General features: G+C 43.2%; 1 protein-coding gene across 1 annotated transcript in view; it reads left to right on the top strand.

Annotated features, from left to right (window-relative positions):
• The window catches only part of ABCA1 (ATP binding cassette subfamily A member 1), a 141178-nt gene that overhangs the window by 41375 nt on the left and 71972 nt on the right, over nt 1-27831 (top strand). The window contains exons 5-7 of the mRNA XM_049897213.1: nt 18-136; nt 17545-17666; nt 19715-19891. Of these exons, the coding sequence (XP_049753170.1) occupies nt 18-136; nt 17545-17666; nt 19715-19891 (418 nt within the window). The remainder of the gene's footprint in view (nt 1-17; nt 137-17544; nt 17667-19714; nt 19892-27831) is intronic.

Below are 27831 nucleotides of genomic sequence, written 5' to 3'. Positions count from 1 at the left end.
TTTTGCTTTTTGTGTAGAGTGTCTCGCCTATTCTCAGATGCTCGGAGACTACTTTTATATAGCCAGAAAGACACCAGCATGAAGGACATACACAAAGTTCTGAGAACATTACAGCAGTTCGAGAATTCCAGCTCAAGTAAGCAAATGCCTTTTGTATGTTGGTTTGCAATTAGAAGTTGACTTGCACCAGGACAAGGCATCAGCCCAGGTGGCCTGGGGCTTGTTCCCTTTAGTTCTTCCCTAAGGGGTGTACGCCTAGGTGGCTGGGCTATATAGGGCCTTTCTCTAGGAGGCATTTGAGAAGAAACTAGGGAAGCTGGTTGCCACAGACATTTAGTGTACCAAACTCCTCCGGGGATTCAGAAGAAAAATCCCTGGTGAGGAATGACACAGGCTGTCTGTCCAGGACAGCTTTGGGTGCACGCAGCTGCCGGATTATTTTGGAGTTGACTGTATGGCTGCAGTGAACAACGGGCAAATTTATAGACAGTGGATACTTCTGTGCATATAAGAGCAATTAAAGTTGCAACTTGATATGAGTAAGTGAAAGTTCAGCATTTATTTCTACAAGGAAAATGTAACTCATCTTCCACTAGTCGTTTGATTTAGTCAGATGGATATTTGAATTCTGATCTTTTAAAAGTAAAATCTTCACCTCGGATCTGGTAAGTACTCAGTCAGTTTATGGCATGCAACTGAGGACGTGTGAGAGGATCAGGCAGTTTGCTGAATGAGGCACTGGCTGCAGAAGTCATGGAGCCACCTCCCAGGCAGTGGCCTACCATGGGAGCACGGGGCAGTGCTAGCAGTCTGCTGGGTGTAAGGCAGTAACGGCATGCATGGTCTGTAGGGACCTGAAAAGCAATAATGAAGCCAACTAGAATTTGGTCTACTTTTTAATATCACCGTGCACCAGCAGTTCTAGACAATATCAGTGATAATTACTCATCCCTGTCCTGGGCTGACTGCTGCTGCTGCTCCAGGAAAGCACCTTTTACTCAATTTGATATTTTGGGAGCGGTGGGGTGGGCTGGCCTTGGCTGAAAGGCATCCCAGTTTGTGATCCACTCGGCAAAAGAAGAGATGGTATGTAGTGCCACAGTTGAAACCAGACTCAGATTGGAGCTTTTCTTGGCAGATGAAACTTTGCTTTCTCTGGGCAGGAAAAGAGAGGGTAGGCAGCATGGAACCTCTTGACAGAAGGGAAGCAAAGCTGTGGGGAGGTGAAGGACGGCGGCACAGAGGAGGTACTGCTTCACAGACGAGAGAGGTGTGGCTGTGCTGGGAAATTTGCACCCTAGGGGATTTTAGGGGATGAACTCAGGCTCCTGGGTCAGCTGTGAGGAAAGCCTGGGTGGACTCCTCCCGAACTGCATGGCCAGGCCATCAGGATGCTATTTCTTTTCCCTCCAGTCCATCTGTCCTGCACAAGTGTGTCTGTCCCAGTGCAGGCGACAGAGAGGTAGCAACCACAGACCAAAGTATCAGTCCTTCATGATCTACTAGGGGACCCCATGCCTGGTGGACTGGAGGCAGAGCTGGGGTTATTCTTCTACCCCAAGAGACAGTGTGGCACACAGGAAAGAGTGCTAGGATATATTACTTTGCAGCTATGGGACCGTGTGGGTAAGTTAATTAACCTTTTCTGGATCGGTTCTCCTCATCTGTAAAATGGAGTTAGTAGGAGAACCTATCTCATAGGACTGTTATGAGGAAGAAATGAGATAAAATGTTTAATTGCTTAAAAACAGCATCTGGCACATAGGACACACTTAGTGAATTGGCTGTGAATATTTTGGAGCAGCGACATATCGGTCAAGCCACTTAACCTCTCTGAGCTTTAGTTTCCTCAGGTATGAAATAATAATAGCTAACTTGCAATGTAAATGTAAAACGTAGTATAGTATCCGACACATAGTAGATGCCTCATAAATGACAGCCAGTTTTATTCTTCAGTGGCAGTGATGCTTCTCTGAGCATCCTGCCTTTCCACTCGCCTGGCTGTTGAAATAGACCGGCTGATGGGGGAGAGTTGTCGAGCAGAGTGTCAGATCCCAGTGGAGGCTGCCTAAGAAACACAACTGTCTTTCTTCTTTGAGCAACTGGAAACATGAGTGGAGGTGGAAAAGAGAAATCAAACCTGTGTCCGAAAACTTTCTCTGCCCAGCTCTGAGGAGGGAAGGCCTCCCCTGATTTTGATTGCTTCATATCAGTGCTTGTTTCACATCCCCTGGTTCCTCCAGCATTGCCTTTTCTGCCCTGCAGCTGTTTCTTAAATTGCTCCCACCTTTCTTTGTCTTGCAGCGCAGAGCCAGGCCTCAGCCTAGGGAAAAATGTGCAGAAATGGTGCTTTTTCCTAGATGAAGTTAGTATGTTTTTGTTGGTTTTGAATAGGATGCTGTGTATTTCAGAGAGACTCCAGGGCTGGGGCATGTCATTATAGATCCCTTCTTAAAGATGTGTGTTTATCTTCACTAACACCCCTACTCACAGCATGATGGACTCAGCCCTCTTGTACTACTGCTCTCAGTGTTAGAAGGATCCTTGGAGCCTCTCTAGTCCAGAGCCCCACCCTCATTACAGCTTCCCCTGCCATGGATGTACTTAGCCCAAAGTGGGAACCTCTTTTTCACAAGGTAGCTCAGTTTGAGGGTAGATAGCTCTAATTGTCAGAAAATATTTGTTACTCTGCCATGCCTTCTACAGAATTACTCTATTTCCCTTGAAATATTTGAAGACAGCTTTTATGTTTTTCCCTCTTTTCCCCAAGTCTTTGATTTTTCCAGGCTAGCACTTCTACATTTCTCTTTCTGAATGTTCTCCTCCTAATTTCTGCCTCTCCTCTTGCTGGGTTTCGGTGTGTCTGTGTCCTTCTTGAAGTTGACCAGAAATTACAACAGTATTCTAGCACTGAGTAGAAAGGGACTTTTTCATGCCTTGTCTGACTGAGCATCACATTTCTGTTCATGCAATCTGAGATTGCGTTAGGTTTTTCGGCATCCACGTCACACGGTTGACTAGTATTTTGTGGCAGTCAGCCAAAATTGCAGTCTTTTAAATACATAATATTGCAAGTTACTTGCTCTTAACTTCTTAATTGTGCAGTTGGCTCTTTGAACCTAAAGGGAAAATACTGTCTCTTTTCTGTTTTACATTTCTTAGATTCTATATGTCATCACATCCCACCAAAAATCATTTTAGAGTCTGGTTTGCCATGCCTTGTATTCGATTCTTCTTCTTGTTTCCTGCCATCTAAGAATTTGATAAGTACCTCTGTTCTCATCTGAGTCACTGATCAGTGTGGGACCAAGGCTGGAATTTTGAAAAAGTAAGTCTACTGGAAACTGCCTGCCTCCCAAGGATATAGGATACCACCCTTGTACACTACCATGCAGGCACTTAGAGATCCACCAACTTATGTTGTCACCACTGCTGGGCCACCGGGCTTCTTTTGCTTCTGCGACGCAGTCAGAGGATTTATCTTTTTTTTTTCCTTCAGTTTTAATCTGCAAAATTCACTGGGCTCCCCACAAATGACTTTTGGACCTGGGGTCTCTTCTTGAGCTGGAGAATCTTTTTATTTCCACTGTTAGGACTATTGTTGGAAGAGACCTTAGAGGCCATTTAGTTCAGTTATAGGTAAATGGATTGATTGATAGTCATTCAACCAATATTTATTGAACATCTCCTATGTGCCAACCACTGCTGTAGGTGCTACAGACACAGAGGTGTGCAAAAGAGATATGGTCCTTATCCTCCTGGAACTTATAGTGTAGAGAAGTATATGATCCAGACAGGGGAAGTGACTTTGCCAAGTTTGCGCAGCCGTAGGAGGGATAGTCTGAGAATGAAGCATAGCTAACCCCTAGGTAATTTTCTTTCTACAGTGCTATCTTGTTGTGCTGTTTTAATAATCTTCCAACTGCGAGGACCTCCAGTTTTACAAATGAAGTCATAGACAAATCTCCTAATTACTCTTGAATCCATCCTGATGAGAAACCCAAGTAGGAAACCTTACAGAGGTGCCTTACCTAGCTCTGGCATCATTGAAACCTTCTGAACATGTTATTATTTTCTTCCCAAACCACAGTACAGCCACAAAGGTTGGTATCTGTGAATGGTGCCTAACAATGTTTCCAGATAAGTGTGAGGAGCATTCATTTTTCTTAAACCACTATCATGAGTACAAATCTAAGGAAATATAAAAATTTAGATAAATTCTCCAAAACCCTAGAAAAAGTGACAGGTCTACATTCTGTCTCTGCGAGGTACAGACTAGCAAGGATGAGTATTCCCCTGAGTGAGCTGGGTGTAATATCTGAGACATTTTCAGGCAGATGGCAGCTTTTAATTTGAGCTCATGTCAAAATGCAATTTAATGAATATTTACTGCTTTTAGGATGCTAAGAGGAAAAAATTTAATGTCAATTTAAAGAATGCATTACTTTATGTGGGTAGAGTGGTTTGTTTGAGGATAGTTTGTAGATGATTAAAGACTGGGAAACACTCGTATAAGAGAAGGAGTTTGGGGCTTTGTATTCAGATATGTTTGGGAAAAACCTCTGGCTCTATCCCTCATTAGGTTTGTAGCTTGGGCAAGTTTAGACTCTTTCTGGCTCTCAGTTTACCTGAAAAATGGAGATTAGCTGCCTCCTAGGATTGCTGAGCATCGAATCAGGTGCCATCTGTGGACGACTGATAGAGTGGTCATAGCACATAGTTGATACACAATGAATCTGAGTTGGTTTACTTTCCCTCTGTCCCTGGCTGACTGGCTTTTGCCAGTTTGCTCAACCTCTCTGGGCCTCAGGTTTCCTTGCCTCTAAATCGAGACTTTGACAAAACACCCTAAAAATGCCTCATCTCAGAAACTTGCTCAGTATTTGGATGGGAGGTCACCTGGGACTAACTGGTGCTGTTGGTTGTCCACTAGACTAAGCCCCTTGAGGGCAGGACTGAGTCTTATTTATGACCATACCCCAAGTAGTAAGAACATGGTAAGTATAATAGTTTCTTGTGGCTGCTATCACGAAATACCACAAATCGGTGGCTTAAAACAACAATTGTGGAAGTTAGAAGTCAGAAATCACGGTGTCACAGAGAGGCCGTGCCCTCTCTGAAGGCCTCTTCCTAGCTTCTTGTGGTTCCTGGAAACCTTTGGCATTCCTTGGCTTGTCGATGCATTACTCCAATCTTTGTCTCTGTCTTCACATGGCTGTCTTCCCTCTGGGCCTCTTTTTTTTTTTTTTTTTAATAAAGACACCACTCATATAGGATTAGAGCCCACTCTGCTCCAGTATGATCTCATATTAACTGATAACATTTTTAAAGCCCCAATTGCCAAATAAGGTCACATTTACGTGTACTTAGGGCTTCAACATATCTTTTTTTGGGGGGGCACAATTCAATCTATAACAGTAAGCAATCAATACCTCTTTGTGGAATGAAAAGGATAGAAAATAGCTGTCCTTTTCCTTTATAGAATGTTGTAATGGTCAAATGAAAGTGCTTTGAAAAGTATAAAATCCAGGCACATGTATTTATAGAGTCGATTCCCTTGTGTGACCCAGATCAACAGGGCTCTAAATTAATAATAATAGCCACAGTTCTTAATTTTTTTTCAATTTATAATAATGGAGAAAGTTCTTGGCTCTTTCTTCCACAAGGTTCAGCTTCCAGCAATTTACTGGAAGGGCTGCAGTGAACCCAGAAGCCTGAGATGGATTTATTGTGAAGCTGAGAAGATGCCCTCCTGTATCCTGATATCTTGACTATAGACTTTGCTTCATCTCTAGGTGGCTTCATGGATCCAGGCCCCTCTTCAGCATGTGCTTCTATAGAGTGGTCAGCGTTTCCTATTTGATTAGAAATTGTAAAGTGTATGTCTTGGGGCTGAGACTTCTTGCCACCCTGGAATGGATCATTCCCACATCTCCTATGAGAAGTATCCCAATTTCCCACTGTCCTCCATTTCCATAATTCCCTAAGCCCTTGTCTACCGCTGCATCCCCCATGCCTGCTCCCTCGGTCTCACCATTACTTATGCTGTGTGGGGGACAATTTTTGGCTTGTGTGGGTCCTGTGGAAGTTCCTTGCCATTATCAGCTATGGCACAGCCCAAGTGGTATGGACAGAGCTATGGGTTTTGTGTTGTGGCTGGAGGCCAGTCACCGAGTCTCCACTGTGCATGGGACTCAGCAACTTCTGTCTTCTACCAAGATCTTACTGCTCCAGGTTTCTAGCCCTGTCCCGGGTTATAGCTAAGCCAGTGACTTTTAACTACAGAAGCCCAGTGGGCGCTCTGTGGGACTACAGAAGGTAATTTTCTGGAGCTGCTCAGTTGGGCCAGGACAGGTAGGTGGGTCAGCTGAAGAGTGGCTTTCAAGCTGTACTGAGGGTTGCCAAGTGACAGATTTCTGGTGATACCGTGTGCACTGGGGTTTGTGTGAATGGCACTCCCCAAGAGAGCCACATTCCTCGGAGTTGGGTAGAGTACAACCTACTTGGCCATTTGCCATGCCCTGGAGTACCTATCTCAGCTTCCGCCAGTGAGGGCTAGGGCTGCAGCTGGACTCCCATGGCCCATGATTCAGGGCCAGTTGCAGGGGGCTTGAGATGCCTTCTCTCTAGGATGTAGTGTCCTCTGAAGCATATGAGAACTTAGCCAGGAAAGAACAATAAAGAATGTTGGACATCTTGTCACTGGGCTGGGGCTGTCCCTTTGGAGGACATGCCACATTGTCGAGGTCAAGGGTTAGAAAGGGGAGGGACAGGAGGAGAGATCTGGGCAGAGCTGCATGCATCTTGACGTCTGTCTTGGGCCTTGAGCTTCTCTATTCCTTTGGCCAGATTTTTGTGCCGAGTCAATGACATGGCTGCCATCTGCCACATGTTCATGGCCCAGATCTGGTTTATCTCACCCTTCTGATGTGGCTCTGACCAAGGCTTTTGTGAAATAAGTCCTGAGGGTTATACTGGTTTTACTTAGAGAAGAGGGTCGTAACTTTCTGGCTGTTAAATTTACTGAGAACTCATTGTGTGGCTCTTTGTTCTGCTTTGATCTTTGAAAGGCAAAAAGACATGCGCCCCAGAGGGCAGGGTAGGGGTTGGTGACATGGCAAGGTAATTGTCCATGGCAGGGAGTTGAGGGAAGGGGGTGTAAAATTAACATCTTGTAAACATCCAGTGGGCAGTATAATTTAGTGGTTGAGAGAATAGACTGGGGAACCAGACTGCCTGGATTCAAATCCTGGCTCTGCTGCTTACTAGCTAGGTGACCTCCACAGTTCCATAACATCTCTGTGCCTCAATTTCCTCATCTGTCAAAATAGTGATAATATTAGTACCTCCTTCAGGGATGCTGTGGGGAATAAATGAGAGAATAAAGGCAAAGCACGTAGTACAGTAGCTGATACACAATAAGTATCAGTCTTGTATTTTAGTTTGCTGAATTTTTATAACTCATGTGAGGTAGGGATTTTTATTCCTTTTCAAATACATGAAGAAGCTGAAGTCAGAGAGGTTAAGTAACTTAAGGAAGCACAGCTGGTAAGGGCAGAGAGCATTCCAGTCTTTCATACGTGCTGTTTTATTTTTTAGAAATATTTTATTGTGTTTTCAGTGAAGGTTTACACAGTACTTTAGGATCCCATTCAGTAATTTCTACACAAGTTGTTCAGTGACATTGGTTACATTCTTCATAAAGCATGAACATTCTCATTATTTCCATTCTGTTTGTTATTACATCTTAAAGAGAGAAACCCTGGGGAGACAGAGACTTTCCCAAGGTCACAGGACACTGGGCATGGATGGGCTGGGAGCAAAAAGGAGACAGAAGGGCTTCCGAGAGAGGTGCCAGACTTCCCCTACTTCCTGACTTCATGGATAATAGGCTGGGTGGAACGGTTCCCAAAGCCCATCTAGAAAGAATGTCCTGTGACTCACAGCCAACTTCTCGTTTCCCATCTGAGCCCCTCATCCCATTTGGGCAGTTACTGATATTGAAATTGCAGCCGCAAAGTTTGCTTTCTAGTTGGCCCCTTGTGTGTCATCTTTTTGGAAGATCTGATGACAGATGTGTCAACATTATGTAATCAAACTGGAAATCCCTTGCAATTCATGTTCTGTATGCACTTGTCTAAAGTTCTGATTTAGGGTCTTAGAGTTTCATATTTTGAAACCCTTCCACCTAACATGAGAAGGTTTTTGCAGACCTGTCAAAGCCAGGCTTCGTCCCAGAGCCCAGGCTGTTGGTTTTCATCTAGGGTGGTAGCCTGGCCCCAGCTGGGCTGTAATCAGGGGAATGTAATGCTTGACTGCTGTGTTGAAATATTGCTTGAACTAAGTCAAATCAAAGGTTAGCTTTACCCAGGCAAGAATAGAAAATAATTGCATTCAATTACAGGACAGCATGTACCCCCGCAATATCAGACTGCCTTTAAAAATGTTCAAATGGTGAACATCAAGAAGAGTGGCTTTTTTACTGTCTCCTGCTTCTTCAATATAGGACTTATTTACCCCGTGGGTAGCAAAGAACCATTTGGGAATTGAGCCTGTTTCTCACTGAAATCTTCCCATTTCTGGCCTTTCCATTACTGTTGAATTAAGGCATAAAAGGGCAGTCTTAGAGTGATATTTTGTCCAACAGACTAAGTTGCCCCAGGTAATAATGCCATTTTACATTTTTAATACAGTAACATATTCAAGCCCTGCAACAACTCTAGCAAGCTGGTATTATTATCCCCATTTTACTGATAAGTAAACTGAGGCTCAGAGGGTTATGTTTGTTGCCCAAGGTCATGGAGTAAGGCTGTGAATTAAATCCATGTCTGTCTGACTTCAGGGCTCAGTGTCTTCCCAATACACCATGTTGCCATGTTGTCTTATTCCAACAGCAGGACACATGGTGGCGTCACCCAGCTTTTGATGTCAAAATTGTAATGTAACATTTTAAAAGAGTAGTAGGAATCATTTAACTGCTGAAAAGGCAGCCAAAGCTTTGTAGCCAGAGCAGATTGGGTTCAAATTTACAGTCACTTGCTCTGTGACCTTGAGCAAGATACTCATCCCTCTAGGTCTGATTCCTCATTTGAAAAATGGGAATCATATCTTTCATATAGGCTTGTTTTGGGGTTTCTAGAAAATAACATATAAAGTATACGCTCAGTAAATGTGAATCACCTTTCACTGCCCACAAGACACTGCCGTACCCCTTAACGCATTTATTTATCTTAAAAAGTTTTTTTTTTTTTCTAAAGCTACTTATATATTATGTACTATGTTAATAATTCCTCCTTAGCCCAGCCCTGGAAAAGAATCCCATCTTAACCTCTAACTCATAAACTGATCTTCATTTCCTTCCCTTTGCTCTCCAGGCTTCTCAGGGCTCTGCAGGCTGAGATTCTAGTCCCATCTTGTCTGATATTTGCAGTGCCTGGTCCCATTTCCAGTAGAGACCAGTTTTCTGAGTGTACTCCAACTCTCTCTTCCCTCTCTCCAGCATTTTTCCTCTCTGCCTCTTCTGCTTGTTTCAGTCATTCTTGTTCCTGCATTCTGTTTTTCTTTATACTTTTGGCCTCTTTCTCTTTGTTTCTTTCCTTTTCTGAATGTCCTCTTCCATCTTTCCACCTTTCCGTCCTTCACAAAGGCCACACAGAGTTCTCTTCACAGCTATTTTCTTGCTTTGTCTAATGTTGGCTCATTATCTTGTCCCCTCCTTCACTTTAGGTCCAGAACTCCTTTGAGCCAGTGTTACTTTCACTTTCCATTTCTTTCTGTGCTTCCAAAGCCAGCCTGAATGGGCCCACTGTGTCCTGCTGTATCAGGAGTGCTCCTTGCCGGTCTGAACAGGTCACCCTTTTCCCTTTGGGGCCACAGTCTCTACTGGCTCTTTGAGGCTCTCATTACCATTCAGGTTCTTATCAGCTGATTTCAGTCCTCATTCCAGGGGCTTCTTATAGCCTCTCCACCTTTCCCATTCCTCCATAGGCCATGGTCTGGGAAAAGGCAAGTAATGTCTCCTTCCTGCTCCCAATCTCAGTGATGGTTGATTCTGGAGTGTCAGAGAGGGCTGGAGGCTCACAGCTCTGCTTGCCCGACCCTCTGCTCATCTTCTCTTGGAAGGTAAGGACAGGGATCATGTCTTTATCTAGCACCTCTTCTATCACAGTCTTCTGCCTTCAGAGAACAAAGTATTGCTTGTTTGAACCACAGCACTAGTGTTTTGGGTACAGTTAGCCAGGTAGAAGTTTGGTGAACTAATACAAGTTCACATTATAAGTAAAATACTTCAAAGACTATGTGGCTTCTAAAGTTATAGTACTCCCATTGGTCTTAAGAGAAGACTCTATCTTCTCTGGTGCCTGCAGGGCTTCAGGGAACATCACCCTAAACGTTCTGGTTTTCCTTGGGAATCTTTAGTTTGTCATCTGTGACTTTATGTTTATTTTGAATTTGTTTAATTTTCAGCTTGTATTTTCTCTTACAGTATGTGTGAATCACTATTAGGGGTACTTTACATACTTGGAGCCTTGGTGGCGCAGTGGTTAAGAGCTCAGGCTGCTAACCAAAAGGTTGGCAGTTTAAATCCACCAGCCACTCCTTGGAAACCATATGGGGCAGTTCTGCTTTGTCCTGTAGGGTTGCCATGAGCCAGAATCAACTCAACAGCAATGAGTTTAGTTTTGTTTTTTAAAACACTTAGTGTCCTCAGTGCTCTCTTAACTCACACCACTGTGAAGTAGGTCTCCATTTACAGAAAACAGAGCCTTAGAGAGCCTGAGTGACTTTTCTAAGGCCACACAACTGGTAAATGCTGGAGCTGAGATGTGAACCAGACTCTTAAACCTGAGCTGTTTTAGGTATGGCTCCTACCCCTCAGCAGGCCCTCACTGTAGAGAAGGAAACTTCTCCTGGGTTGAGAAGCCCAGGTGCAGGTGAAGGACGTGGAGGTCCTGGGGCTATGTGCAGCCAGGCTCCCCACATACTCTCAGTCTGCCCAAAGCAGCTGGCCCAGGGAGCAGCCCCTTCTCCCTGCACTACCCCTTCTCTGGAGCTTGAACAAGGTCCTCCCAAGGAGGGTTCAGCCCCTCCGTGAAGCAGACAGCAGCTGTCCTTGAAGAAAGTAGATCCTGGCATTAGGAAAACAAAACAAACCAAAACAAAAAACACCCCAGAAAACAAACACCTGAGTGTCTGTTCACAGGCCCTTTTATAGTAATGCTTCAGGTCTTGTTTCTAAGGCCAGACAAGCTTAGGCTGCATAAAGCCCCAGTAGGTATCTGACCCCCAAGCTCCCCCTCATTCTTCCCCCTCAACCATAGCCCACTGGGCAGGGCTGGAGACCTTCCTGGGGTCCTTTTAAGAGGAGTATCTGGGCCTTGGATGCTGACTGATGTCTTTCTCCACTTCTCCTTTTTTTCATTTGCCTCCTCCACCCACTTCTCAAGCAGCTGATTGCTGTGGTTCCTTTTCATGTTGAACAAAGGAGACTACAGCAATCTTGAAACCTAGCTGGGGACCTCAGGGCATTGACCGAGAGTAACCCCAGTGGCTCCTGCCGAGGGCTTCCCTCCTCCTCCTTCATGCCACTGCCCTCCCTCTTCCCCCTCCTCCTTCCTCTTCTCTTTTTGCCTCCCCTCCTCTGCTCTGCTACCAGGGTAGGGACTGGCCTGTGCTTCTGGCAGGCTGGAGAGAAGCAGAAGGAACACTAAGTGTCTGGGAAAGCCTCTCTTGGGTGCAAGGCCTCTCCCGGCCACACCCTCTACCTGCCTGTGAGTGAGCATCTTCCTCCCTTGGTCAGAGGCCTGGCCCAGAGGGAGTGGGAAGAAGCTGAGATTCCCACTCTTCCCCCCACCACCCCCGCAGACACACAGGTCACTTGTTTTATTCTTTAGACTCCAGACTCCTGATTTTTTTTCTCTTTTCCTTTGTCCCTCCTCACTGCACCCAAAATGAAGCTCTTGGAAAATGGATAGCTGCCCTTTGCTTCTTAAGGCAAAACCAAGGAGGCTGAGCTCAGGCACTCAAGTATTTTGGTCCATATTGAAGAGAGAGTGGCGGGAAAGTGCTCTTGGGATTTTCCTGGATACTTACTTTCAGTCTTCCCGCTGGCAGCCTGCCCGATGTCTATGTTCTATGACAGCGTTCATATCTTCCCAGTGACCAATATAAATACTTGGTGCTTCTCAGCCTTTTCCCACTGAAAGAGTACTTTCACATTCTTGACTTGGTTTTCACAACAATCTTTGAATACTATTTTCCCCATTTTACATCCAAGGAAACCAAGGCCCAGAGAGATTAAGAAAAGGGAAAAGTGAGGTTCATGGTTACACAGTTAGGAAGTGGTAGAGCTGTATCTGCTGCCGATTTTGTTTTACTCCAAGTGTACTTTTCAATACCATAGATAAGAAGACTTCAGCGATTATCTTCTCCAACCCATGCATTTTACAGATGAGAATATTGAGGTCCATGTTAACTCACTGGCAAAGTGCAGTAGCTGAGTGTCTGCCCTTCCCACTTGCCTTGAATGATTGTCCCAACCTGGTCTTTCTTACTGGTTATATTACACCTATGCCCATCCTTGTCGTGGCTCTGCACACAGGAATAGTCCTGTGAGTTCTCTGTAAAATGCTGGATTTATTCATTCTTCTATAAGATTCTTAATAGAGAAATCAGTCTGTTTCAACCCTTTTACGTTATAGACAGCATAAGCAGCAAGAATTCAATAACTCTGTCTGACTCAAGAATTTAGGAGGGCAGATATAGAAGACACACATATCTATGCACACACACACGGACACATGCAGGCATATATCCGTGATCACAAATTCAACATCCTGATTTAGTTGGCAAAATCACCATTCTGTTTTTAATCTGTTCTGAAAGCATGTGTTTTAGGGTCAAATTAGCAAGAAGCTTATGGGATCAGTCACTCCTGGAAATGATGATGATCTTAGCTATCCTTTACTGAGTACTTTACTTGATGCCAGGCATTATACTGAACCTCAGGTGATGTAGCTGAGAAACTCTGGAGTTACCTTGACCTGGTTTGTTTCATATTCAGCCCTGCTTCACCTTTACCCTACCACTGCAAGCTGAATTTACTCCTCCACATTTGGCCATTTCCCAGATCACATCAGTTCATTATTTTATTTATTCATTCACTCATGTATTCAGTATTTACTGGGTGCCTTTTCTGAGTCAGGCACTAATGGGCTCTGGACTTACAAAGTCCTGGCCCTCCAGGTATTTCTGTTCTTCTGGGGAGATAGATGTGTACACAGACAACTGCAGTTGAGCTTTGTGGTGTTTGAGGGAAACACAGGATACTCCTGGGGCACAGAGGAGAGCCTCCTAGCCCAGCCAGTGTTGGGGAGGTCAGGGCGGGTTTCCTGGATGGGATGACTCATGGCTAAGTCATGAAGAAGGGGTAGGAGTTAGCCAAGCTAAGCGGCAAAGGGCTATGTCAGACATCTGGATTTCTTTATGTTCTTGGCTTCTCCACGCATCTTGCAGCCAGCTGCCATAATGGAGAAGACTGAGACCAGCAGGTACAACCCATTCTACTCTGGTCTCACACCATGTCCCTTCTTCTTCCTTCTTTCTTTCCATTCCCTGAACCTTAGGTTTTGCTTGTTCATTTAGTTAATTCATTCAGAAACATTTATTGAGAGTCTAGTTTGTGCACAGCACCATGACTACAGGATGTCTTGCTACCTGTCATCATTGTGGCCCTTACCCTCTCTTCACCAGCCATAGTGCCTAGAGATTTTTGACTTTTTGTCCTTTTCCAGAACTGGACTTCAGCCTTGTTTTCTCCAAGAAGCAGTTGCAGATAAACCTTGTTTTGGTCAGACACTTTCATTAACTGCCTTCTTCTGGCTTTTTCATCCCTCTTTCTACTTCTTCTGTTGATTTGCCTCTTCATCTCCTTTATCAGCCCTAAACGTTCCTTGAAGGCAGGGAGTGTCCTCATGTTTGCCCTGTACTTCATTGTGACTCACTGATAAAGTTGAGTGAAAGAACTTTTTTAATAACAAAATTATTACCATTTATTGAGTGGGTACCATGTGCCGGTTGCTTACTGTTCATGCGTTACATGTAAGAATATCTCTAATCCTCCTGTCTTTGAGAGGTAGACACTGCTATCTTCATAGGTAATACTGGTAATTTCATAGGTAAGATAACTTGGGTTCAGGAAGTCAAAGAGACTTTCTAAAAAGCCACACAGATAATAATCAGCAGAATCCATAATCAAACTTAAGTTTTTCTGGTCTCACACCTCGAATTTGTTCACCACACCGTTGTTTCTCAAATTTGGTAGCAGTTACGCAGGAAGTTTTAAAGAATTCCGAGGCCTGGGTGTTACCCCAGTGGTTCTGATTAGTTGTTTGGGAAAGTGGCCTAAGCATTAGTTTTTGTTTTTTCACAGTGGTCAGGCAAGTCTAATGAGCAGCCAAGGTTGAGAACTAGTACACCGCACCACACTGCCGTATTGTGTCCACATGGGTTGCAGTTGGTGGTGGTAGTATGTGTTTTAAGCCACGTGTGCATATATCCATGTGATCAGACCGCAGGTTTTTTGTAGTCAGGGTTCTTTGGCCCTCTCTGCTGTTTCCCCACCCAGCGATCCCACCACACCATGCACATGCACTGCCAAGGGTTGTTGACTGTTTAATCAGCCTCTTGGTTCTTGCGTCTTGTCTAGGGGATTCACTGATAAGCAGTTGGAGTTTGATCACATCCAGCTGTTCTCCTCCTCAGAGCCTGCTGATGTAACAGAGGAGTCTTATAAACACACTGAGCACACTTGCTGATTGCCAGAATGTTGCTGCATGACCTGGACCCATTGCAAGTGTGGCCTGGGCCGGCCTCCCACACTTCTACAGCCCTGCTCTATGGGGGCGGTGGGGCTGCTCTGAAGTTGCCTAGCACATGACTAGGTGCTGCTTCAGGGGGAATTTGTAGCCTACCTAGTAAATGAGGTTCACCTTATATGCATATTCTGTTCTGTCAGAGGCTCAGAGAGGTGATTTTTTACCCTCATCTTACAAGTAAGGCAACTGAGGCAAAGCTAAGTAAAATAACCTGGCAAGTAAGTGTATACAGAAGCCAGGTTTTCTGAATCCCAGTATAGTATCTTTTCCATTATTCCAAAATGGTCAGTCTGGCTTTTCACATCAGGCATCAGCTGAAGCCACCAGTTTTTATACCTTCCTTCCTGTTTACCCAAACTTAGGGGCACTGGGATACCTTAGATGTCACTTTCTGTCATTGGGAGTATAGCTCTAGAGACTAGGGCTCCTGTTTACGTCCAGAGAATGGCTCAGAGATCATCCTGACATGCCCAGGCTCTTCCTGGACCAATCAGATGAATGGAAATCTCCTGAGATACCACTCAGACACTTCTGGACTCTTCCCAGCCCCAGTCTCATCCCCTAGATTTTATTATCCTGCCGTCATCAACTGAGCAGTAATTCTGTACTGGGCCCTGATCTGGGCACTGGGGATACGGAGATAAAACAAATATTCTATGTTCCAAAGGCAGTCTAGTAGGCACCACGTGCAAGTAAAGTATGGTCCCCAGATTCCCTTCATGATAAAATGTAGATTTGTAGGCCCTACTCTAGACTATTTCAGAATCTCTGGAGACTAGCCTGGAAACCCTGGTGGCATAGTGGTTAAGTGCTAAGGCTTTTTAACGGAAGGGTCGGCATTTCGAATCCACTAGGTACTCCTTGGAAACTCCTAGGGGGCAGTTCTACTCTGTCCTGTAGGGTCACTATGAGTTGGAATAGTCTCGACGGCAACAGATTTGGGTTTTGGTTTGGTTTGGAGAGTGGCCCAGGAAACTGCATTTTAGCATGCTTCCTAAGTGAATCTTAGGTGCTCTGAGGTTTGACGACTGTGGAAGTGAGCCAGTTGGCAGCAGTATGATGTCATAGGTGATGGGGAGCACCATTTCTGAGGAGGGAAACTAACGGGGCCTAGGAACACTTTCTTGAGGGTTATCATGAGGAACAACTAGGAGCTAGTCAAATGAGGTACAACCATTGAATCATTTCTCTAGGGAGGGGAATCATGCTTTATTTCTCCTTTGTATAATGCTTATTACTCAAGTTTGCCTCAGGCAGAACATACCTGGATCACACAGCACTGATGAGAACCTGGGTGGGTTCTAGGGACCCTCCTCCCGTTGATCTCTGTACATGACCACCTAGCTCCCAGATGAACTCATGGACTCCTGGCCTCTTTAAGCCTCACACAGTAGCCCCTTTTCAGATCAAACCTTTATTTCTCTTTGGGGAAATGATTTGGGTTTGTAAGGTTTGCCCCCTAGAGGTTGTTTAGTGGCTCAGTCTGGAGGCTGCAGCTCTACAGATGATGACTGCTCAGGAGAGAGGGATAAAGGGGACTCCTCCCGCCATGTGGCCATCATGGGCTGCTATTTATTGCAAAGAAATTGGGTCATTAGTAGGGTGAGAAGATGTGGATAGTCAAATGAAATAGGACAAGGAAAATAATAACGTTTCAGAGTCAGAGGGACCCCTGCAGAGCATCTGGTCAGAAACCCCTCGCTTTAGAGGTTAAAAAAAATTGAGATTCAGAGGATGATGTGAAAAACCAAAGCAATACCCCCACGCAGAGCCTCAAACTCTGGGGATTAGAACTTGGGTTTTTGGACCGGTGCTTTTTCTGCTTCACCACACTGCCTCAGAGCATGTTTTTTTTTAATGGGTTGGAGAACTTAGTATTTAAAGGGATTCTGTAAGAAATCCTTTAGCAATCCAGTCATTTAGTGGGATTGATTTTTTAATATATGCTTATGCGTTCTCTTGAGACGCAGCAGGTCTGGGCTTTGGGTCTCTGTATTGTCTACGTTTTGGAACTACAACGAGACCACGTCTGTGAACGTGCTTTGATAGGCTTAACGCTCTACGCCAGTGGCTCTCACAGTGTGGTCCCCAGGCCAAGTGCATCAGCATCAACTGGGAGTGTGTTAGAAACGCAGATTTTAGGGCCCCACACCAGGTGTACTGAATCCGAAATCCTGGGGCTGAGCCCTCCAGATGATTCTGACGTACTGCCGTTTGAGAACCACTGTTGTGTATCAGGAGGGAATCAGTCACGGAGCCCTCCAGTTTTAGCCATGTGAGATGGCACTGGGGAGACAGGAGCAGTGGCAGCAGTGTCACAAACCTCAGGTGGGGTAGGCGAGATCATTGAAAAGATCTGGCTTCCTGCTTGAAAAGCAAGGAAAGGCTGCGAGTGCATGTGTGTGTACAGTATTGTTGCACCACTTGAGTCTAGGAGCTCACGCTGAGTGCGACTCAACACATTTTCAGAAAGCAATCTTTTCATGCCTCTCCTGATAGGCGAAGCCCTCCGAACCTCATTTCTCTGTGTGCTGAAGCCAGAAGCTTGTGGGCATCAATTGGCTTAAAACGAGGCAATCAATAACATGATTTTTTTCTCCACCTGCGCCATCCTGCCGACTTTTTCTAGTTACTTATTAAATGAAAATAAAACATGATTCCTTGATAGGTTTGACGCTTCAGGACTTCCTTGTGGACAATGAAACCTTCTCTGGATTCCTGCATCACAGCCTCTCTCTGCCAAGGCCGACTGTGGACAAGATGATGGGGGCTGATGTCAGACTCCACAAGGTAAGCGCCACCTCGGGCTGCCTCAGTGGGGCTGATGGCAATTCCATTCTTTGAGTGCATGGGGAGAAACAAATAAAGCCTTGTCTTTGCAATGGTGGAAAAGGAGGTAGTTGGGTCAAATTCAGCCTCACCTAATTTACTTCTTTGCTCAGACTGGCATTGCCCAACCATTCAGAGTGTGGAATGTACAACCTGGCGTCGTGGGCCAGCTGGTTGAAATATAACTGATTTCCTGCCTGTTAATTGGTATTTGTGATGATTTTATCTTAAAACAGTCACCTTACGTTAAATTTTCATGTTTTTCTAGAATTTCACAATTTTGGAGACAGTAACTGAAGATGATTGATCAGGAGTGGATACGTCTTAAGATCTAGGACAGGGGATTTAAAAAAAAGCTTAATGCTTCTTTTAAAGATGGACCAAAAAATACTTAAGGAGAATTTTTTTTTTTTTTTTTAATTTTTGAAACTAGGAAGTAATACTAGTGTTCATATAGAATTCTAACTTCCAATTCTTAGATAACTTCCTCTGGCATCATTAGCTATCCCACAGCGCATGTGCAGTAGGTAGCAGACGCAGATTGCGTGGTTATGGATGTCCAGAGAAGCTTCTCAAGTTTCTTCTCTGGCAGAAAGGAGAACTGCTCCCTGACCCTCTGTCATGTCTGCGTGCTAGCTTGTCCTCATAATAAGCAGAAGTAGAAATGTTTATGCTTGAAAATAAGGCCTTTGCTTCACATGATCTAGAATTTTTAAAATTAGAAAAATGTGCTTATTGCTTGCCCTTGTGAAACTAGGAGAAGTATGCCTTGCGTTTACCAGTTGTGTGGCTATGAGATGGGCCAAGAGCAGCAGGCTTTGGAAATAGTTGCATTTAACATGATTCCAAAAGCCCCCTGGCAATTTTATTTCTGTTACACTTGATCAGTTTAAAATAAGGAGCATCCTAAGTATGGAGGTGATTCTTGATGGCAGTTAAGTTTCTCTGTTGTCAGTGTTCTTAAACATAAACACTGAAGGTAGGCTGATTGCCTGGCAACAAGGACTAGAGAGAGAAAGGAGTCAAACTAAAGTACGTTTGAGTTTCTGGCAGTAGATGAAAATGTGATGGAAATCATAGCAGGCCAAATGCTGTGCAGTTTTAGGAAGCTGCACATGGATCTTGAGAGGCCTTTGGTCCATCCGTCATATTAGGTTATGTCACAATCAGGTCAAGCTGCACTAATTTAGCCAGGGACATAGTAATGGAATAATAAAGAATCTGCATCATTCATTCTTCTATTCAACAAATACTGTCTGTAATGTTCCGGCAACTTTGGGTACAAAGTGAGCAAGATTAGCAAGGCCCTGCCTCTTACTGAACTTGCTGCCTAATGGACAGTAAGGACAGTGTATGGAGAAACACAGTTTGTGTAGGCCCAGAAGGGCCAATTAAGTAAACAAAGGATGACCAAGGAGAGACTTTCTAGGGGCCTGGTTCAATGAAGAGGTAACGATTTAGAATTGGCTCATCAATGAAATAAGAGAACTGGCTTTCTAGCACCTGGCTCTGGGGCGAGTGAGATGAAAACTTCCAAATTCTGAAATTACTTGAAATAGTTCTTGTGTATTGGTTAAATATCAACACCACAGTTAAATAGTATTTTTTTTTCATAGTTTAGCCCAATCTCAGTTTAAGATATCGTAAGTTCCACTATAATGAGGGTGCTTTTTCTCTAATAAAAATTGTTCTAAGAGTTCAGTTGCTAGATTCCTATTAGGTGAATCATGCGTCCCATTTTATCGAAAAAGAGTTGGATTCAGGATTTCCCTCTGCAGGAGGGACAAGAGCTAGAGAGTTGACCAAACACAATATCCAGATTTGAAATGTCCTGTCAGATGGTGCCTTGTTCAGTAAAGGGACTGCATGCATTGGACTCTCATTGTGGTATCCATTTTAAGATCTTCAAAGGTGTACTGGTGTGAAGATCCCCAAAAGGCTTTGAGGACACAGCTTCCCGTGTTTGTAATCCAGTTTTGCTTGTCCGTCTTTTCTTTAAATGCTTTCAGGTATTTTTGCATGGGTACCAGTTACATTTGACCAACCTGTGCAATGGATCAAAATTAGGAGAAGTGATTCAACTAGGTGACCAAGAAGTTTCCAAGCTTTGCAACCTGCCAAGGGAGAAACTAGATGCTGCAGAGCAAGTACTTCGTTCCAACATGGACATCCTGAAGCCCATCCTGGTAGGTAGATTTACTATGTGGAGAAGCTTCAAGCACTAATGTGTTTGGAATGTGAAGTTTTTCCTTGGACAACATGACTTTGTTTTTGTAGTGTTGGGCTGGCTGGAAGATTGTAATATAATTTAGTTCAATGATTTTCTAACTGTTCTTTTCAAATTTTTAGGTGTGACTCTGAGTCTAAGCCTAAGCTCCCTTGTGCTTGTTTCAGTCAGAGAAGACCTGAAGTTTTTTTTTTGTGTGTGTGTGTGTGTGTGTGTGTGTGTTTTCTATATCTCAATTACAAGTAAGGTTTCTTTTGGAGAAGGAGTTACCCTAATTAAAAAAAAAAGGCTCAAGACCATGGATGGGAAAAAAGCCCATCAGGAAAAGAGACACTGTGGACTGCCACAGTACAAAAACTCTGTAATTGAATGGGAGCTCACCCAGTAATTAGCTTAATCAATGACAGAAAAGCATTCAAAGAAAAAAAAGTCCCAACAAAAGTTTGATCAGCCTAGGAAGCAATAGTTTAGGGAAGCAAACCATGAGACTAGACATTTCTTCTTAACCAAAGAATGTAGATGAGCCTGAGCATTTTGTTCATTGGAGTGTCGTGTATAGTTGCAGAACAGGTGTATTTCTCTGGATTTTCTGAGAACCCTGGTGAAATGGCTCCAGATGGCCCTCCAACATCATCATTTAACATTTAGTATTCTGGTTTTCTGTTCACCAGATAGTTCTCTGATTTGCCAGTAGGTTCCCTTAAAACCAGGAAGATAAAAAGCCTTGGAGGAAAGGTGTGCCTGGAAAAAGATGTTCCCAGTTGTAATCAAAGGAATTGGAATCCTCAGGAACTTTACGTAACATAATTTCCTTACAGAGAGACTAAAACCCATTGCTGTCAAGTCGATTCTGACTCATAGCGACCCTATAGGATGCAGTAGAGCTGCCCCATACGGTTTCCAAGGAGTGCCTGGTGGATTCGAACTGCCACCGTTTTGGTTAGCAGCCGTAGCTCCTAACCACTATGCTATCAGGGTCCAGTTTCTGGACCCTGTGACTGGATCATACCCTAGAATGTGATCTTAGTTTTATACTCTTGATAAATTTTATAATCCAAAACCATGGTGGTGTGGTGGTTAAGTGCTACGGCTGCTAACCAAAGGGTCGGCAGTTCAAATCCGCCAGGCACTCCTTGGAAACTTTATGGGGCAGTTCTACTCTGTCCTATAGGGTCGGTATGAGTTGGGATCGACTCAACGGCACTGGGTTGCACTGGGTTATACTCTTGGTTGACCATGAAGAAGTTTTCAGTCCTGCTTGACTCTCTGATATTGCAGTTTTGCAGCTTCTGTCTGAGGTGAAGGCGGCAGTAATACCATCTGTATGAGTTCTTAGATGCTATCAGGGCAATTTCATGGTGAACATGACCTTGCGTGTGTGAAGGGCTTAGGCATAACCTTAAGATCTGCTTTTTAGAATTATTCCAGAAAGTATTTTCTGTTTTAATTAAAAAAAAAAAAAAAAAAAAGAGTGCTTTTTCAGTGACCTGTGAGTGTATCAGTTCATGTTTCTACATTATAATTTCAAGTAATACTTGCCTATTGCTTCCATGGGCATTGATTGTGGATCCAAGTAAAATGAAATCCTTGACAACCTCAGTCTTTTCTCTGTTTATCATGATGTTGCTTATTGGTCCAGCTGCAAGGATTTTTGTTTTCTTTATGCTGAGCTGTAATCGATACTGAAGGCTATAGTCTTCAGTCTTCATCAGTAAGTGCTTCAAGTCCTCTTTGCTTCAACAAGCAATGTTGTGTCTTCAGCATATCACAGGTTGTTAATGATTCTTTCTCCAATCCTGATGCCACATTCTTCTTCATGTAGCCCACTTTCTTGGATTATTTTGCTCAGCATACAGTTTGAATAAGTATGGTGAAAGGATACAACCCTGACACACATCTTCCCTGACTTTAAACCATGCAGTATCCCCTTATTCTGTTCGAATGACTGCTTCTCGGCCTATGTACAGGTTCCTCATGGGCACAATTAAGTGTTCTGGAATTCCCATTCTTTGGAACGCTATCCGTAATTTGTTATGATCCACACAGTTGAATGCCTTTGCATAGTCAATAAAACACAGGTAAACATCTTTTTGGTAGTCTCTGCTTTCAGCCATGTCTTAGTTATCTAGTGCTGCTACAATGGAAATACCACAAGTGGATGGTTTTAACAAAGAGAAATTTATTTTCTCACAGTAAAGTAGGCTAAAAAAAAATTTCCCTTGAGTTGATTCTGACTCACAGTGACTCTATAGGACAGAATAGAACTGACACAGAGTTTCCACTGAGCACCTGGTGGATTCAAACTGTCGACCTCTTGGTTATCAGCCGTAGCACTTAACCACTACACCACCAGGGTTTCCTAAAGTAGGCTAGAAGTCCAAATTTAGGGCATCAGCTCCAGGGAAAGACTTTCTCTCTCGGTCAGCTCTGGAGGAAGATCCTTGTCATCAATCTTTCCCTGGTAAAGGAGCTTCTCAGCACAGGGACCCCAGGCCCAAAGGACCCACTCTGCTCCCGGTGCTGTTTTCTTGATGGTGTGATGTCTCATGCCTCTCTGCTCGCTTCTCTCTTTTTTATCTCAAAAGAGATTGGCTTAAGACACTAATCTTGTAGATTCCATCAGCATAACTGCCACTAATCCATCTCATTACATTATAGTGATAGGATTTACAACACATAGGGAAATCACATCAGATGACAAAATGGTAGGCAATCATACAATATTGGGAATCATGACCTAGCCCGGCTGACAGATATTTTTGGGGGACACAATTCAGACCATGACAAGCTAATATCTGTCTGACATCAACAGTGATATCCCTTATACCACATCCTCTTCGGAATCCTGTTTGAGCTTCTGGCTGTTACCTGTCAATGTACTGCTGTGCAACTGCTTTTGAATGATCTCTAGCAAAATTTTACTTGTGTGTGATATTAATGAGATTGTTTGATAATTTCCGCATTCTGTTGGATCACCTTTCTTTGGAATATGTACAAATACGTATCTCTTCCAGTTGGTTGGCCAGGTGGTTGTCCTCCAAATTTCTTGGCATAGACGTGAGAGCATTTCCAGTGGTGCAACCATTTGTTGCAACATCTCAATTGGTATTCCGTCAATTCCTGGAGCCTTGTTTTTCACCAGTGCCTTCAGTGCAGCTTGGACTTCTTTTTTCAGCACCATTGGTTCTTGATCATACGCTGCCTCCTGAAATGGCTGAATGTAAACCAAGTCTTTTTGGTACAGTGACTCTGTGTGTTCCTTCCATCTTCTTTTGATGCGTCCTTCAGTATTTTGCCCATGGAATCCTTCAGTATTGCAGTTTGAGGCTTGAATTTTTTCTTCAGTTCTTTCAGCTTGAAAAATGCCCAGTGTGTTCTTCCCTTTCAGTTTTCCAACTCCAGGTCTTTACACACTTCATTAGAATACTTTGTCTTCTAGAGCCACCCTTTGAAATCTTCCGTTCAGCTCTCTTCATCATTTCTTCCTTTCACTTTAGCTACATTCAACAGCAAGCGTCAGTCTCTTCTGACATCCATTTTGGTCTTTTCTTTCTTTCCTGTCTTTTCAATGACCTCTTGCTTCCTTCATGTATAATATCCTTGATGTCATTCCACAACTTGTCTGGTCTTTGGTCATTAGTGTTCAGTGCATCAAATCTACTAAGCTGGTCTCTAAATTCAGGTGAGATACACTGAAGGTTGTACTTTGGTTCTCATGGACTTGTTATAATTTTTTTCAGTTTCAACTTGAACTTACATATGAGCAATTGATGGTCTGTTCTGCAGTCGGCCCCTGGCCTTGTTCTGACTGATGATATTGAGCTTTTCCATCATCTCTTTCCACAGATGTAGTCAATTTGGTTCCTGTGTATTCCATCTGGTGAGGTCCCCGTGTATAGTTGCTGTTTTGTTGTTGAAAAAAGGTATTTGCAATGAAAAAGTCATTGGTCTTGCAAAATTTTATCATGTGATCTCTAGCATCATTTCTATTACCAAGGCCATATTTTTCCAACCACTGTTCCCTCTTCTTTATTTCCAGCTTTCACATTCCAATCATCAGTAATTATCAGTGTATCTTGATTGCACGTTTGATTAATTTCCGACTACGGAAGTTGGTAAAAATCAATTTTTTCATCTTTGGTATTTGTGGTTGGTATGTAAATTTGAATAATAATCATATTAACTGATCATCATTGTAGGCGTATGGCTATAATCCTATCACAGTGTTGTACTTTAGGATGGATCTTGAAATGTCCTTTTTGAAGATGAATGTAACGTCATTCCTCTTCAATTCATTATTCCAGCATAGTGGATCGTATGATTGTACGATTCAAAATGGCCAATCCCCTGCTACTTGGTTGAAATTCCAACATATCTGACGGTAGATGGGTGTGACATGTGACATCATTGCACATGGGCAGTTGATTGTGCCAAGAACTGCAACAGGAACAGCAACATTGTGGGGAGGGAAACTGTCAATATGCGTTTCTGTACCAAATGGTAGGTTTTTAAGAGAGACATGTTTTGAAATGTTCTTCTCATTATTTTGGTGTGGGTGTTTCCCCATTTTTCAGCAAAGGGTATCCTGACTCTTTCTCTTGGATCTCCTTCAGTCTCTTGATGATCTTTGGACAACAACATTTTGTCCTCGTGGAAGAAATTGTGGCAGAGTGGAAAGGGCATGGGTTTGGGGTCAGCTGGATCTGGGTTCAAGTTCTGCCTCAGGATTTTATTAGCTGCGTGACCTTGGATAAATTATTAAACCTCTGTAAGCCTCAGGATCCTATTCTTTTACATACAGAGAATATATTCTACCCTATGTTATGAGGAGTATTGATCATGTATATGAAGATTCTCAATAAATAATAGTAATAATTTAATTGATATGAGTAATACAAATTATATGCTGAAAACCATTACTTAACAAGATAGAAATTTTCTTCTGGAGATCAACGTTAGGAATCAAAAGTCATACCAAACAAAGTCGTCCTGGAGAACATTTCAATAAAACATTACATTTTTTGTTCAAATGTTGCCAGGGCCTCTTACCCTGTAGTTTCTTATTTATATCTATGCCTCAATCCATAACTTGCATGAAAATTAACACCAGATGTCAGAATGTTATTGCTTCTTTAAAGATCTCTGGGATTAATAGTGCTCTCCATTAGACTTTCTGTTTTTCAATTAAAAAACTTATTCATTCATTGAATAATATTTACCATATTTTAATGCAAATAACAAGTGCCTTCTACATTTGTTTGCGAGCTACACCCTCCCCCCTGCAAGGTATTTTCATAAGCGCCACTATGCCAATTTTTTTTAACATGTTGATGTAAAAAAATTAGGATAGTATGCTTTTGAAAATACCTCACAGGGAGAGGGCGTGTTTGGCAAACATAGAAGGTTCATATTATTTTCGTAAAATACAGTATTGAGTGCTTATTGTGTATCAGCTATGTTCTAGGAACTGGATTCAACTGAAGGCCTCAGTTAGATCAGTGCAAGGATAGGTTGATAGATGAAATACTATCTCTTGGGAAAAAAAACTTGATTATGAAGGGAGACTCATGTTATTTAGTGTTCACAGTACTTACGTTGTTGAAATAATAACCTCTAGCAGGAGCTCAGGGCCATTTGGCAGTGACCTTTAATGTCTCACTGCTCAGCAGGGTGATTTGGCTGAACTGGGTGGCTGGGCAGGTGGACTTGCCTTCACTGTCCCTGCAGGTTCTTCCTGAAGCGGCACATACCTTCTCAGAGAGAGGAGGGAAGTCTGTGGGGTATCTCTGCTGTTTTGTATTGCAGAATTTAGTCGTCGTAGTAGATGGCACATTTTGTCTAGAGGAATTATCTTGTTTCTGTCTTGAAGGTCCCCCCTGGTTATATTAGTTTTCTATTGCTGCTGTAGCAAATTACCACATGTTTAGCATCTTAAAACAGTACAAATTTATTATCTCACAATTCTGTAGATCAGAAGTCTGGATGCAGTGTTGCTCAGTGGAGTCCACCTTAAAATCAAGGTGTTGGCAGGGCTGTGTTCTTTTCTGAAGGTTCTGAAGATGAATCCATTTCCAAAGTTATTCAGATTGTTAGCTGAACCCAGTTCCTTGTGGTTATAGTACTGAGGTCCCTCTTTCTTGCTGGCTGTCAGCTAAGGGCTGATCTTTGTTCCTAGAGGCTGCCCACATTCCTTTCAGACTTCTCCTCTGGCTCCTCTATAGCAACTGTAGGTCAGATCCTTCTCAAGATTCAAATCTCTCCAACTGTAACTTCTGGACAAATCTCTCCAGCTTTTCCTTCTGCCATATCTCTCTGTTTCCAGCCGGAGAAGTTCTCTGGTTTTAAGAGCTCATGTGAATAGATTGGGTCCATTTGGATAATCCAGGATAATCTCCCTATTTTAAGGTCTGTATGTGTTTGCTATGAGTTGGAATTGACTCAACAGCAATGAGTTTGTTTGTTTGTTAAACTTTAATCACAACTGCAAAGTACCTTTTTCCATGTAAAGCACCATATTCCCAAATTCCAGGGATTAAGGCATGGACATCTTGGGGAGGGACATTATGTCTACCACAACTATCTTTTGATTGGAAGGTATATTTCATATGTCTTTGAAGTGTTTCCTCAGTGTCCTTGGCTCTTATTGGTCCCTCTTCAGTTCTTATGTCTTTCTTGGTTATTTTCTGAGAGTATGACTGTATAAGAAAAACTACCCATCAGGGTTTTTAATGTGCAAACCAAAGACAGCAGTGACTTTAGAAGGAGAGTTTTTGTGAACCAGCCTTATCTCTGGACCATGGTACTAAAGGAAGGCATGAGACATTCAGTCAACAAAACCAACAAATATTTGCTGTATGCCTGCTTTGTACCAGACATTGTTCTGGGCACTGAAAAATCAGCCATGACCAAGGTAGATAGGATGTACATGGAGCTTTCATTTCAGCAGGCACTGACTGAGAACAAACTTTAAGGTTGAGATTGGGAATTTGAGGGATTCCTAGCAGGCTCTAGGTCCTAAAGCAAGGGCTGTCCTCCCATCCCGGTTTCACTGACCACCTCTCAACCACCTCCTGACAGCAATCTTTGCCAAAATGGGGCACTGTGAACCATCATGGAACGTGGGGTTGGGGTTAGCTAGACTCAAGCTCTAGTTTGGCTCACCAGTGTCTAAGTGATGTGAAAGCAGTGTCTTATCCTTGAGGTGGGAAGGCCAGGCATACAGATGTAGCTCCATTTTAGTAACAACTTGGATACTGCTCAGCCATGTAGCTAGATTGTCTTGACCTCTGTTGATACCTTCAGCCTAAAAGGGAAAGTTCTGTTTCTGGGGAACAAAGAGCTCTGTTCACATGTTTTCTGATGCGTGCGGCACATTCCCGTAGAGGCAGAACTCAGTTCATGAGACCAGGGGGAGGTGAGGGTGCCCTGATGTTCCCAGAACACCAGTGATCTCACAGCTGGGCTGTGTATTGATTGAAGGAGCAAATGGACTAGGAATGAACAAAGTCATCCTTGTGGTGTAAATTGTTGGAAGAGACGACTGCTTCTGGGTGGTGGTAGTCTTTGTATCTGGTATATGGCTCACTTGTTTTCAGTTTGAATTGAAACACATTAATCCTAGCCCTGAGCCTGATTGTCTGTGTCTAGGCAAAGTAAAGTAGAGATTTGAGTCTACTTTATGAAGGTGTTTAAGGGAAGTTTGAAATGTCCCAGTGAACACTTTGTAATATACATTCACAGGAGGAAAACAAAATTGTGTATTATATTGAAAATACTATTCAAATGTATGTATACCCATGTCATTCTTTATTTAGTAGTAGAGTCCATGAAAAATTTTTTTTTAATTGAAGAGAGTTTTCAATATTTTAATTTCACAGATGTTTTGTCTTCTGTTTTTTT

The sequence above is a fragment of the Elephas maximus genome, chromosome 9 (genome assembly GCF_024166365.1).
Source record: "Elephas maximus indicus isolate mEleMax1 chromosome 9, mEleMax1 primary haplotype, whole genome shotgun sequence".
NCBI lineage: Eukaryota > Metazoa > Chordata > Mammalia > Proboscidea > Elephantidae > Elephas > Elephas maximus.
The sequence above is the reverse complement of the archived record's forward strand: the minus strand, read 5'-3'. Positions and strand labels throughout refer to the sequence as shown.